This window comes from Vigna umbellata, chromosome 1 (assembly GCF_029865625.1).
Source record: "Vigna umbellata cultivar VRB3 chromosome 1, Vumbellata_1.0, whole genome shotgun sequence".
In the NCBI taxonomy this organism is placed as follows: Eukaryota; Viridiplantae; Streptophyta; class Magnoliopsida; order Fabales; family Fabaceae; genus Vigna; species Vigna umbellata.
In genome coordinates this window covers 77,869,323-77,882,908 of record NC_142165.1, presented here as the reverse complement: position 1 = coordinate 77,882,908, position 13,586 = coordinate 77,869,323, and the positions used below count along the sequence as shown (strand labels likewise).

General features: G+C 31.6%; 1 protein-coding gene across 2 annotated transcripts; it reads right to left on the bottom strand.

Moving 5' to 3' along the window:
• Positions 1–484: 484 nt before the first annotated feature.
• Positions 485–6,765, bottom strand: LOC124837033 (receptor-like protein 4). Of its 2 annotated transcripts, XM_047312316.2 has the most exons (9): positions 6,408–6,755; positions 4,523–5,587; positions 3,832–3,979; positions 2,859–2,930; positions 2,100–2,171; positions 1,882–1,953; positions 1,727–1,804; positions 1,414–1,595; positions 485–964 (listed from the first exon to the last, which is right to left on the bottom strand). In XM_047312316.2, the coding sequence occupies exons 1-9, from the start codon at positions 6,475–6,477 to the stop codon at positions 840–842; spliced, it is 1,884 nt and encodes a 627-aa protein (XP_047168272.2). In that variant the 5' UTR covers positions 6,478–6,755; the 3' UTR covers positions 485–839. The 2 variants fall into 2 exon arrangements, 1 of the variants encoding a protein (XP_047168272.2); XR_007028702.2 differs by lacking the exon at positions 485–964 and having other exon boundaries at positions 1,527–1,595; positions 1,727–1,953; positions 2,095–2,171; positions 6,408–6,765.
• Between the last annotated feature and the right edge of the window lie 6,821 nt (positions 6,766–13,586).

Here is a 13,586-nt window from a genome sequence, read left to right as displayed (position 1 = left end):
CCAAAGTGAAGAGAAAGGATGAAAACAAGTGAAGAAAAAAAAATGGTGAAAATGTTTAGAGGCAAGGCAGAACGTGAATGATTTTTATGGTAGTTTTGACTTTGCATATTAAAAGAAAAGGTGGTTTTACATTTTTACCTTTTAGATAAACAAAATTTTTAAAATTACTTTAACTTCAGTTAATATTGATTTCAAATAAAAAAAGTGCACCAAATCAGTAAAGATATTATGTTTTAATTGCAATAATTTATTTTTATAATTTTTATATCGATTTCAAAATTGTCTCTAATTTATTGTTCAATATAATAAAAATCTAGTATTCTCTTTTATTTATTTTATTAAATACTAAAATTTCTTAATATTACCACAAAAATGACAAATTGAATTTAATCATAATAATAATTCATATATAATTTTTAATAGTCTAGATTTGTTCGTTTGATCTTTATCATATATAGTAATTTTGATCCTTCCATACTGAAAATTTCAAGAGAAAAAAGCACAGATATATTGATTGTGTATCTCAGCTACAGGAAATTCCATCCCAGAGGATACAGACTCAACATTTAATTAGTCCCAAAAGGGGCGAAAACTGAAGTAGACACGATAATGAACAAAATTTTCTGATTTACAGTTTTTCGAGTTCTGCTTGTAAGATGTTCATTGTCTCAAGAAACTTCGTATTTGGAGTAATCACGCTATGAAGGACAAGTACCATCGAAAAATCGATCGGATTACACTGCCATTCATCTACATTAGCAGAGGGATTCTGCAATCTAAAATAAACGCTTTCATGGCAGGAAAAAGACAATACAGTGAATAAGAATTATGAGATGCCATCATGAAAGTAAAATAGGTCCATTCTCAGCTGCTGTTGAGGTTTTGCCAAAATTATTATGGTGCCTTGTCAGCTGAATATCACGTGAAAAATGGGTCCTTGCTTTTGCATATGGGGCTGCTCTTGCTGCAAGAACAAAGGAGAACAGATTTAAATTCAACACTCTTAATGCTTATTGCTTCTCAAGGTCATCCGTGGAGTTACTAAAGAACATATTGGTAAAATTGGCCAACAAGTTAGACTGATTAAATATAGTACTAGGCAGTAAACTTTGAGTAAAAGAACAGAGATACATCCATAGGTAACAACAGTGCATAACATCTTAAATTGGTAATTTTAAAGTATTTATTATAGAAGTTAACCAGTTTACCATACATACATGTTATGTGTGATTGAATGACGGTGCAAAATTTGTACTTTGTCAATAACCTATTATCTCTTAAACTTTCCAAGATATTTAAAATGATTATTCTACAAAAATTAAATAGACCCAAACATGGTAAATAGAGGTGAAAGTAGAACATAGAATGCTTTGTTAGTGTAACTGTAGTCTACAATTTATGACTATCCCTTACCTGCAATTTTCTGAGCTCGGAGGATATTGTGCCGCCTTTTCAACCAACAAACTGAACAGGTAGTAAGAAGGAAAAATGCAAATGAAGCCCCTAATCCAATGCCAATTTTACCACCGGAAGAAAGATGAGAACCACATGTAGGTAAACCAGGTATACCACACAGACCTGCGTTGTCAGTAAAACTGCAGACATCACCGAGTCAAAAAGTTAGAAATATTTGTTATTTAGCAAAAAACAAAGTGAACAAACATGTACGTGAGGAATATCTTATCATTTTCAGTAACTGTCTGGAGTTTAAGCTCTGATAACATACTTGAAGCTAGCTCTGTACAGTAGTCTTCCTCCTAGAGTTGCCGGGACCCTTTCAGATAGGAGGTTGCTGTTAAGGTTCCTGCATGAAGACATTTTGATACAGATTTGTCTCCTCGTATGTGTTTTATGGGTTAGTTAAACATTGGAGAATCTTACAGTATTTGTAATGACGACAACTGTCCAAGGCTTTCTGGAATTGATCCATTGAAAAAGTTGTAGGATAGGTCACTGCATCGTTACATGGCATTCAGAAATGACAATAACATGATAGTCAAGGCCAGGACAACAATTCATGGAACAAGTTTCCCACCTTTTTTGAAAACATATAACAATGAAAACAATATCATAAGAAAAAGAGGAAGAGATTACTTAACAGCACTTGCAGGGTATTTATTGTACCAAGTGAAGATGGAATTGCTCCATGGATGTCGTTCCTACTCAGGTTTCTGCAGTTCTTAAGCAAATTAGCGCAAGCTATGGGAAAATAAATATGGTGGTTGCTTCTGTATGTTCAAGAATAATGAGTTAAAAATTGAAAGAACTTTTTTTATTAGTAAAATTGAAAGAGTAACTCTATACTCACCATTTATTTTAAAAAACTGAAGTCTAAATGTAAGTTACTCACAAGAACTTAGTTTAAAAAAACTGAGATAAAATTGGGAACAACTCTTTCAAAGTTACTCTTAGAGTAACTTATCCCCTACATATATAAAATACTGGACCAAGCCTTCAACTTTTGGGTCCGTCCTGGTCCTTGGCATCCAACATGTCGGACAAATTATTAAATTCAAGAAATATAAACAAACTAAATCCTAAATAAATTATAGAAATAATATGGTTTTTAGGCCGGATTTAGGTAACGCTAGAAATAGCAATCTTACGTTAATCTGAAAAGCAACCTATAAATCCCCACCATCTCATCATGACATATGTAAATCTAACCTGGACTGACATAAAAATAATTGGTCATTAACTTTCTAATACAGAATTATAACTTCGTAATTCAGAACTTATTCCTAAGCTGGTTTTGTAATGAATACATTATTAGCATACATGATTCATGCATGCATTGACATAAATATTCACGCATATATCTTTTTCCAAAATACTTAAAAAACATATCTGGAACTCACAAGATCTGTAGATTAGGTAGTCTGGATATGTCATCTGGTAAGAAACCTTTCAGACCTTGATTGCCAAGGCCACTGTTCATCAACAGACAAAGCAATCAATAACTAGATATATAAAAAAAACCAATATATTGAGATAGAATATTTAAAGTGATTAATAAATCAACAGTTCTGAACACAAACCACAACGCCTTTGTAGCATAGTGGAACCAATCTCTTAGCTTGTGGTGGTTGTAGTTCTACACTTTTTTAGGGTTAATACTTAAAACATACTTTTACCCCATAAATGCGATACTCATTTTTAATTTGATAACTATATTATTACTCGGAAGTATAGTAAGGTACCAAACTAAATAATTCCCATGTACACGATCTAAAATATAGAATTTGTAAGTCTTATATGTAACACTTTTCCTGATCCATCCATAAACATGTGTTTTAACTCTAAAGATCATACAAAGAGGGATTAATTTGACAACTATTTTCATATAGGGGTCTAACTTTGAGCAATTCATCTTGAACTTTTAACCTTTTTTAAGAAAGTGAAATTGACCTATAGAAATTTAAGAATGGGAAGGTCCAATTCAAGGGTTACTCCCCCAAATGAAAGCATATCAGAAAACAAAGTAAAAATTAAGTTACACTTTCTGAACAAGTTAAAAAGAATGGCTTTAGCAAGAAATATATTTAACTAGTTTACATGTAAGCTGTGATCGTGCAAATGTAAATTCATACAGCCAAAACACAAAAATCTTCTCTTTCTCTCCCTCATAGAAGGGCATCCATTTCCTTAATCTAGAGGCTCTGATGCTGAACAAATAAAATACATCTGGATTTGGTGCCAACTAAAGCGAACAAATTGATTAAGTGAAAGAGAATAAAAGAATTTTTAAGAAGAGAACTGCATTATAGGCTACCAGGGAATCAAATGAACAAAAAAACAAAAACGATTTACATAGGGATAACAAGAAATTACAGTCCATCAATGACCCAGCTGCCACGACTTTTGTTTAATTGGCAACCCACTCCACTCCATGGATGTTGTTGAGGAACACAAGGATCACCATTCCACCCAAACCTGGATGGAAGCCTCAATGCCTTCTTCAATGCTTGTAAAGCACTAACTAGAGTAAAGATAATAATAAACTTGCAAAAGTTAATATTCATTCGAATTACAAAAAGCAGCATTTTCTATTAAAGCACTATTAGGAGTTCATGAAATAGAAAATTAGTAAATGGAAGAAGTATTATAAAACATATGATCAATAAATATTGTCTCTGATATGGGTTAGGAGGAAGAACTCCAAAGCAGTCAGTAAAGGAAAAGTATAACGAGACAAAGAGATCTAATATGTTTGATTGGCATAAATTCCATGGTCTACTTTTGACAAGCTCTCCCAAAAATTGGAGTTTCTTGAGATATATTAGTTGATTCGAAATAAAAAGAAACTGCATATGACTAATACAACTTCCAAGCACATGCACATAATGCTATCTGTCGCCTCCAATGACCAAAAACCAACCTTGATAGTGGATATTTCAAAGTCATTGGAGTTGTCTACCAAAATTCAATATGTGTTATCTTTAATAATACAATAAATACCATACAACACTAGTATGAACTGTTGTTGAAAAAACTGTAACAATAGAAGGGATGAGCACAATACCTTCCTCTGACTCAGTCTTTGACTCAGCCATTATAACCTCAAATATCTCAATAGCATTGATTATGGCATGATTACCTTCCTTTGGCTTCAATTTTATTGTTAGAGTCCTCCCATTAACAGAAACAGTAGTATTAAGCACAAGGGCGGTATAAATATCCCCACTCAATTCTACAATGTCAACATGTTTGAATGCAAGATCACCATTTATTTCAATATCAAAAATCCTTTGCCCCACAGTAGTCACTGAATAATCAATCTCTGCAAAATGTAACCAAACAGAATAGTTTCTGTTGGGATCCACCTCTAATGTATATGTTAAATCAGGCTGATTATTAGTACTAACAAGCGCTGACTGGTAAAGAGTTTCTGGATAGAAGTTTGGGGGATGTGAAGCATGTTTGATTCTAGTTTCAACAGATCTAGGTTGACTAGACTCTGAATCCTCACCAAAAGTTTTAATGCGTTGCCAAAACCTGTCCCCTCCCCAGGGATCCCCTGCATAATCTACGTCAAATTTTGACTGCCCAAAACCACAACTCAGTCTTTTAATTGTTCTAAGTATTAACCCTTGACTCCAACGGGGAACAAAATAATAAGCCTTATCATCAATTTGAAGAATCTCGATAGAAAGGATAGCGGGATCCCCATGACCAGTGCTATGGAAACAGATTGAGACAGAGTCATCTATAAGAAACACTAGCGCCTCAGCAAATACTTGATCAGCCTGATGGGTCCAACCAGATTTCAAAGAATATATCTGCGTGCCTTCAATAGAAATGTCAAATAGAGGCTCAATAATGGTACCTCTAGACTGACCAACAAGTCCAAAGAAGATTCTGATTAAGTAGTGACCCTTTGGCACCTTATCAATGACGTAACAATTTTGTAGACCTTCAGACAAAGGGAAATAGCGTAGAGTGTTGAGTGGTGGGGTGATGTAACTTGGAAGAGTTGCATTAGCGACTATGCCACCTGTATAGCCAAAATCTTCACGCCAATGGGTATTAGTTGGTCTTGTTTGAACATTTTGACGAGCCCCACAGCTTATTCGCATAGCAAATGGATCTGCAGTGGTTTGAACCAAATCAAAATTGGGAAAAAACAAAATATTTATACAAAGCTTTTGAAAACAATAATCCTCTATGGTAAGTGCAAGTTTAACACTCAGATTCACTAAGAAAAGATAATAGGTAGAACCATGTAAAAACTGCTACTTCAGTGGTAAATGTCAACATAAATTTCGTCCATTGCCAATAGACTGCGAAAAAGAAATTACATCCCTTGGCTTAAATATGACGAATTAAATGCAATGGTTTCCTTAACATGATTGCTCATTTAAAGCGTAACAGACAAACCATACCCGACAAATTTCAATATGGTAAAAGTTAGTATTCATCAGAAATTCAGAATAATAATGGTGTTTAACAAACTTTCACTAACAGGAAAGTTCAGAGAAAATTGTTGAAAATGCCTACATCTGTTTCATATCTACTGATGCTTAAGTTAATGCACACAGATAAAGAGACACATAATCAACGTGAAATATTAGTATAACTAAAATAATTTAGTTATTTGTAATAAACTCCCCTGTTGTAGACATCATTAAATAAGAGCACAAGTAAAAAAAAAAAAAATAGCATTTGCATAGCCTAGTTTTGAAACAAAAGGAAAAGGCTAAAACAAGAAAAAAATATAGAAGTGAGGTCATAACCGGTTTAAAGTTTCAGAGGTTGGACAAGCTTACTACTCTTAATCTCTGAAGATGAAAGTAATGAAAGCATTGAGAAATTTCCACAATCCAAATTTGATCAAGAAAACAGTAAAGCTCCACTTCATGGCGCATAAAGGAGAGAAAAAAGAGAAGAAGGAGAATGCTTAGGTTCACCTTGCCGTGCAGAACAGGAAACACTAGCGAAGCAGAGCATCATCCATAGCTGAATAAGTTGAAGAAGCATTGCGCTGGATTCGGCTTCCCCGATTTTTTCCCTACACAACTTCTTCCTCTTCTGTCTTTTTCTCTCTCATTCATCGTGTCCCCATTTTTGTTGAGTGCTTTTTCTAGAGAGAGAAAGATGTGAGAGAGTATGTGTGTGGGGTGCACGCACTTTTGCACACCACGCTAGGAAAATCTTCTTCGTTTAAGTTTACTCGCGGGCGCCAAAGAAACGAACACAGTGGTGTCCGTGCTGCTGAGCTTCATCATAATCCATGCACTTACAATCGCATGGTGCAGATCTGCTGCAAGTGTCAACTCAACACCGTATCTATATTAATCGTATGTATTATTTCAACTAACTTTTCCAATTAAAACTTAAAACTTCCAGACAAAAAAATAAAAATTAATTTTCTTCCCTTAGAACTAACTTAAGCACAAATTATAAAAATAGAAAAAATATATTATAAGTTTCTATTAAATTTAACTGCAAATAAATTTACTTTTTTTTTCTCAAAATAATTCTTATTAAAAGTTTGTTCATGATCTCATTTATTTAAGATTAGGTAAATTACGTGTTAGAGGGGGATTTGACGTTATTTATTGTTGGATTCAAAGCGTCAATGAAAATTAAAATGTTTTATGATTGAAGAAAAAATACGATAATTATTAATGTTGAGAACTGAACAAGATGATTGTCGACGTTGATGATGATACTGCTCAGACGGTTCAGAATGGTCATCGATGCTTGATTGAACTTTTTGACTTCTGACCTACATTTGGGTAGTAGTGGGAGTGATTAGTGCGCAATCACCGGAATATGTGTGTGAGATTTACGCTTGTATATTTTGGATATTTCAAAAACAGTTATACAGCAAAGAACAATTAACTAAGATTATAAAATTTAAAGATATTTAATTTTATAATTTTGTAAATTTTATCATTCAATTTTCTTTTTACAGATAGTTAAATTACGTATTTATCATTAAATTTTTATAATTTAGTAACTTTTATTATCGAAGTTTTAATTTCACAAATTTGTGATTATACTTTTAATTTTACCTATTATATTTTAATTTAGTCAAATACTCAGATTTAAAGGTAAAACTTTTTTTGTTTCAATTCATTAAATGAGAAATTTTAGAAAGTATTATTGAAAGAAAGCACTGATGGGATAACATTTAGTAAGATAACATTAATGAGTTATTTAAACCATCTATTATGAACACTGTTTCAATAGACAATATTATTTAACTTCAAATAAAGTGTTTTTAGATGGTTTTGTCTTAACATAGTTTGATTATATTCATAATTTCTTAAATACTATTATGTTAATTATATTCATAATTTCTTAAATACTATTGTATATGACATTTGATATTCTAAATGTGAAGACGCTTAAAAATAAATCTCTATCTTTGGTCGTTGAGGAATTTCATAATTTTAAAGACAAAACTGAGGTGTGTGTGTGTGTCTATATATATATATATATATATATATATATATATATATATATATATATATATTTGGAGCTAAAAAGAATGAAAATTCATGTGCCAGATACAAGGTAATTGATGAAGAAACTAGGTGTCTGTTTGTTGAGATTCGCACATCTAAAGAATGGAAGGTTAATTTGTTGAGATTCATTCATTTCTCCATTGATGATTATGTACAAGTTGAACTAATTCATAAAATGGATTTTATGTTACAAGGTGATCAAGGCAAAGGTCCAAAGCGCTCAAAATAAAAACCCACATATATTGTCTCGTGGTGGATATAGAAACCTTGAACAAAAGATAATAAAGGAAAAGGAAAAATCTAGGACCCCATATTTAAAGGATGAATGTGTACAACTTCCTTCACCACTATCTCATCATGAGAAATGGAAGTTAACTCGTATACAATTATCAGGTTCCTACATTAACATTTGTTCTAACACGTAAAAGCAAAAAAGAGGAGTTGTTCAGCTCCACCTCCATCAGAGGATGACATGGATGACACTCGTCCATGTGAACTATATGTTGTGGATGGTATAGGGGGAACTAGTGGCTTGGGGAATAATACTTTGAAACAACAACAATTCTTCACGATATGGAGCTATCGGACAATGAGGTTAAGGTCATGGTAGAGGAAGTTCTCGTAGCAGATGCTTTAGTTCTTATGCCAACAAATGAAGTATATACTATGGCATATCCATTTTATCTTTCCTCACTCGGCCTAAAGATTTGGTTGGCTCTATTTCTGACCCTTAGTATGGACTCTTAAACTAACCTTACAATACTCTATTATTAAATTTACATGTTATTTATGTTTAGACTTAAAATGGTTTCCATGTAAAAGTAGTTGCATTAAGAGCAAAGTCCAAAATCCAAGAAGATTCCTCTATCTATGGACGATCCTCTTGGCATATTACACCAACTTGTTTGACATCATAAATGATGAGCCGATGTCGATTTTGTGGGATCCTGATGTATTTGGGAAAGATAATGACATCCCACCGTACTTGTATAAGGAAGATGTTGGAGAAAAAAAATTGAATATTACCATTATTGTTTTATGGATGATGTAAGACTTGGGTTCATATTTTATATTTAAAGGGTTTATCTAGCTATTTATATTAAATAAATATTTCGTATTCAGATATACGTATAGTGTCACTAAGAATACACGGTTGAATGATGTATATGATTTCATAAACCCCAAACTCACTCATAAAAAATAATAAGTTTGATGATATCCAAACATACGTCGCCAAATGTTTTAAATGAGGGAAGCAAATATATTTAGTCCATTATATTGCTTCATAAATGTAGTTTGTTGACTTATAATTATAATCTATCATTATAAGGTAGAACAAGTTATTTTAAATTCAAACATCCTTGATAACTAATTTGCAACATTATTGTGTGGTTTTGTTCCTTACAAGTCTCTCCTAATCATCTCCATGTTATGAACTTTCTTTGTTATAAAAGTGTATCCTAAAACATTTCTTTTTTTTCATAGTTTAATTGCTAGACATAAGATAGAAAAATCAATTGCTAAACAAACAAGCGTGCATTTTGACGGCTCTATATAAAATCCTTGGTGGGCCGGGTTGACACGCAGGTTGTGACCCATTTTGACGGCTCTATATAAAACATTACCTTGACCAAAACAATAGAGCGAATTCGCATGGATTTTTTCCTCCTTTGCTTGGTCTTCATTTTTTGAAATAAATTGGTTGGAATGGTGGTTGTTTGAGGTTGAGAGTGCTATTGGTGGCAGAATTCATTAAAATAGAAAAAAAGGAAGAAGAGGAATGAGGGGGAGGAAGAAGATGAACTAGATCGTAGTATCTATGATAAATTTTACTAAAGGATTTTTCGAGGTAATTATCAACAAACATTACCGACAAATTTTTCGTCGATAATATCAATGACATAGGAATTTCATTGGTAAAATTTATCGATGAAAATTTATCGACGAATTTTTTACTATCGATAAGTTATCTATAATTTTGATTTACTAATGGATTTTAAGCATTATTGATAGATTTTAGTCGACGGTAACATCAATTTTTTCTTGTAGTGGTAATATAATAAACAAATTGGCTCATATGAATGTGTTTACTATGTAATGAATGACAAGTGTTATTCGTGCTCATGTTACAACTAGTTAACAAACGGTAATATTATATTGAATGAAGTTTTTTCTTTCTATATACTAATGGAAATTGTTGTCTTTTGTGCAAAGATTCAAAATTACTACAGCAATTCCTAACAAGCCTATATAGTATGTAAGGATAGTTGCAAAATATATAATATAAATATACAATATTATGTAGCACATTTACTTATAAATTATTTAAAGTGAAATTATATAAAACTGTAAATTTATGCAGCACATATAGTTTTCCATATAGATTCCAACTTATTCTGATTGTAATTTATATAATGCGTTAGTTTTGGTTGTATATATTTTATGTAGTTTTCCATATAGATTCCAACTTATTCTGATTGTAATTTATATAATGCGTTAGTTTTGGTTGTATATATTTTATGTCCAAGTTTGATATGTAGGTAGTAACAAAAACAAAAAATTATTTAAAAAGAAACATTTACATTTGACTTTGATTATTACCAAAACTGAAGTATAAAGGTGGTATTAGGCTTTAGGTAATAACCGAAGCTGCTTTTAAACATTATTTAATTTTAAGGGTATTAGGCTTCAATTATAAAATTAAAGAAATTTTTAAAATAAAAAATGTATTAGGCGTTAGTTATTAAAAGAATTGAAGCTTAATATATTTTTAAAAATTTTTAATTATTTAATTATGGTTTCATATTTTGGTTTTTTACATAATTGAAGTCTAATAACTTTGGTTTATAATCGAAGCCAAAAAATCAAATTTTTTTATCTTACCTAGATATATTTTGAATATCTAATTAAAATATAATGTCTAAAATAATTAGTGCTAAATTCCACTACAAATTTAACTTTTCAATTTACTTGTTTTTTAACTAGGTCTATGGTCTCGGTTGTTTAGAGAACCGATACCATCGGTTGTTTAGAGAACCGATACCATATGATCCTTATGCTTTAGTTAGACCTTGAACCAAAACATAAAATAACTGAAATTATTATTATTTTTTATTTTTTTAGAAGACTTTAGGTAGTGGTTCATAGCAGAACCGAGGCAATAACATCTTGATAGAGGACTATCTCCTGAAACTTATATGAGAAGAAGTTGAAGAAGAACATTTGCAATTCAAAGGATCTATAGATCAAAACACGAATCCTTAAATCTTACAATGATCCATGAAGAAAGGAATTTAAAGAACATGAAGATCATGAGCACAATTGAAGAATAATTTAGGAAATTAAATATATTGTAATTTTTTATTTTAATTGCAAACAATTTGTTTTTGTTTTTTTATTTTTCAAGTAATTTTTGGACCCGATCTTTGGGCTTTCTTTTAGGGTTTCTTAGGTGCCTCAAACATTTGTACCTATATATAGGGATACCAAATACATATGTAGACACTTTTGAGTCATAATACATGCATTTACATTTTTGAGAGGGGATTCTCTTGGTTCTTGGATTAGAACTCTGATTCTTATCAAAGATTAACATCTTAGTGGTGAATCTTCACTTAACTTATTAATCTGCTAGATTGTGGTGTCCCCATCTCTATCTTATTTCGTGTTCTTCTTTGAGTTATTTTTTGTGCCACTTGAAGATTCAAATTCAGAAAAGATCGTACTCTTTCTTGGATAGGATTATATCATCTGGTATATAGAGCAAAATTTTGGTTTGAATATCCTCTTTTATATTATTTTTTCCGTCATATTAAACAAACAAACCCAAAATCCAATTCCCTTAAGTTTTTAATTTTCATATTTTTTTATGTTCTTCTTTTAACTTGTGTATTTCTACATTTGATTCGTGGAAACTATCTATTTTTGTTTTTTGCGTCTTTCTGTTAATTGTAGTCCCAAATAAACGTTTACCTTGATCTTGCATGAGTTTTGGTGTTTGAAGGACAACCTTTATTTGTGTGTTAAACTGCCATATTAATATATATATATATATATATATATATATATATATATATAAAATATAAAAAGAGAAAGTAAGGATCCAAAAGTAAAAAAATAAAATAAAAAATTGTGGACTTCAACACAATGAATATATTTCGTCTTTTTCTAGACTAGGCATTGTCTCATTTAACTCTTTTTGGTAGTCCTATAATTTTTTAATTTTATTATTTTTGTGGCTTTTAAAAATTTCTTGAAGTTTTGCCTAATATTTTCTTTGACCTCTTGAGTCAAGACTTAGATCTCGTAACATTTTTCACATTATTTGTTTAGTCTTTGCTTAAGTTATTGGAGTTTTCTCCCAAGCACTAAAGGGAATTTGAGTGGAAAAAGGCAAGAGAGTACTTAAAAGTTTAAAAAAGCCTTTTTGTGTGATACATGAATGACAATTGAGTGAAACACTTAGATAAGCGGTGAAGATTTAAATATATGTTGTTGTTTTGTTTTCGTAACCTTTTGTAGGATTTATCAATTGAACAATGCAACATATTGTTATAAAGACATCCTTCTGGATTTTGTGTGCTCGTGAGGTCTTGGTGGAGAATGTCAATGTCATGGTATCTAGAATTATAAAGTTGAATGGTGAAATTTTTAGTATTAAAAGGAAGCACAAGCATGACAAAAATGTTTTCCCAAGGGTTAAATCAAATGTTCTAAGATGTTCCAAATGTGAAGGTTATTGGCATGAAACTCATTAGTGTTCTAATTGGAATGCAAGTCCAATGACTACTAATGAGGACCTTCAGAACTATATTCTATATTTGAAAGAGGAAGAAGAAATAACTTTGCAAAAATTAGATATGTTGAAAAGAATACAAGAGGGGAAGCTTAAAAGAGCAACAGAGAAAAACACACTTATAGAAATGGAGGAAAGAGAAAAAAAAAGAGAGAGTGTGAAGGAAGAGAAAAGAGAGAAAAAAGAAGAGAAAGAAAATATAATGAGAGGGGAGAAAGAAAAATAGAGAAAAAGATGAGAAAGAAAAGAAAGAAAGGAAAGAGGGAAAATAAAAAAAAGAAAAAGAGAGCGTCTTGATTCGTCATTAAAAGAAAATAATAACTGGCACTAGTAAAAAAAGGATTTTAACTCGCGCATTTGACACCGGTTTAGTTGTAACCGAAGCAAAAAATGGTGTCGTGACATTTTTGTAATTGTCACAAACGTATATGCCTCGGATACAAAAGAACCGATGCCTAAAACTGGCACGGTGACATTTTTGTAATTATCGCACAAAGGTATATGTCTCGGTTCAAAAAGAATCGATGCCTAAAACTGGCGCGGTGAAATTTTTGTAATTATCACACAAAGGTATATGCCTCGATTCCAAAAGAACTGATGCCTAAAGTTGGCGCGGTGACATTTTTGTAATCATCGTGCAAAGGTATATACCTCGGTTATTTAGAGAATCAAAGCATAAAATAACTAAAACTTTTTTTTATTTTTTTGAGAGGGTTTAGGTAGCAACTCTATAGAGAACCGAGGCCATAGACTCTTATTGCCTCGGTTAAAAAAATAACCGAGGTAATAACATGTTTTTAGGGTTAAATTTTGCAAAC

Coding starts and splice junctions, on each gene's coding strand:
- LOC124837033 (XM_047312316.2), bottom strand. CDS start 6,477: ATGCTTCTTCAACTTATTCAGCTATGGATGATGCTCTGCTTCGCTAGT. Junction 3,980..4,522: donor AAAGACTGAGTCAGAGGAAG/GTATTGTGCTCA, acceptor TCTTTACTCTAG/TTAGTGCTTTACAAGCATTG. Junction 1,805..1,881: donor TTGTCGTCATTACAAATACT/GTAAGATTCTCC, acceptor GTCTTCATGCAG/GAACCTTAACAGCAACCTCC.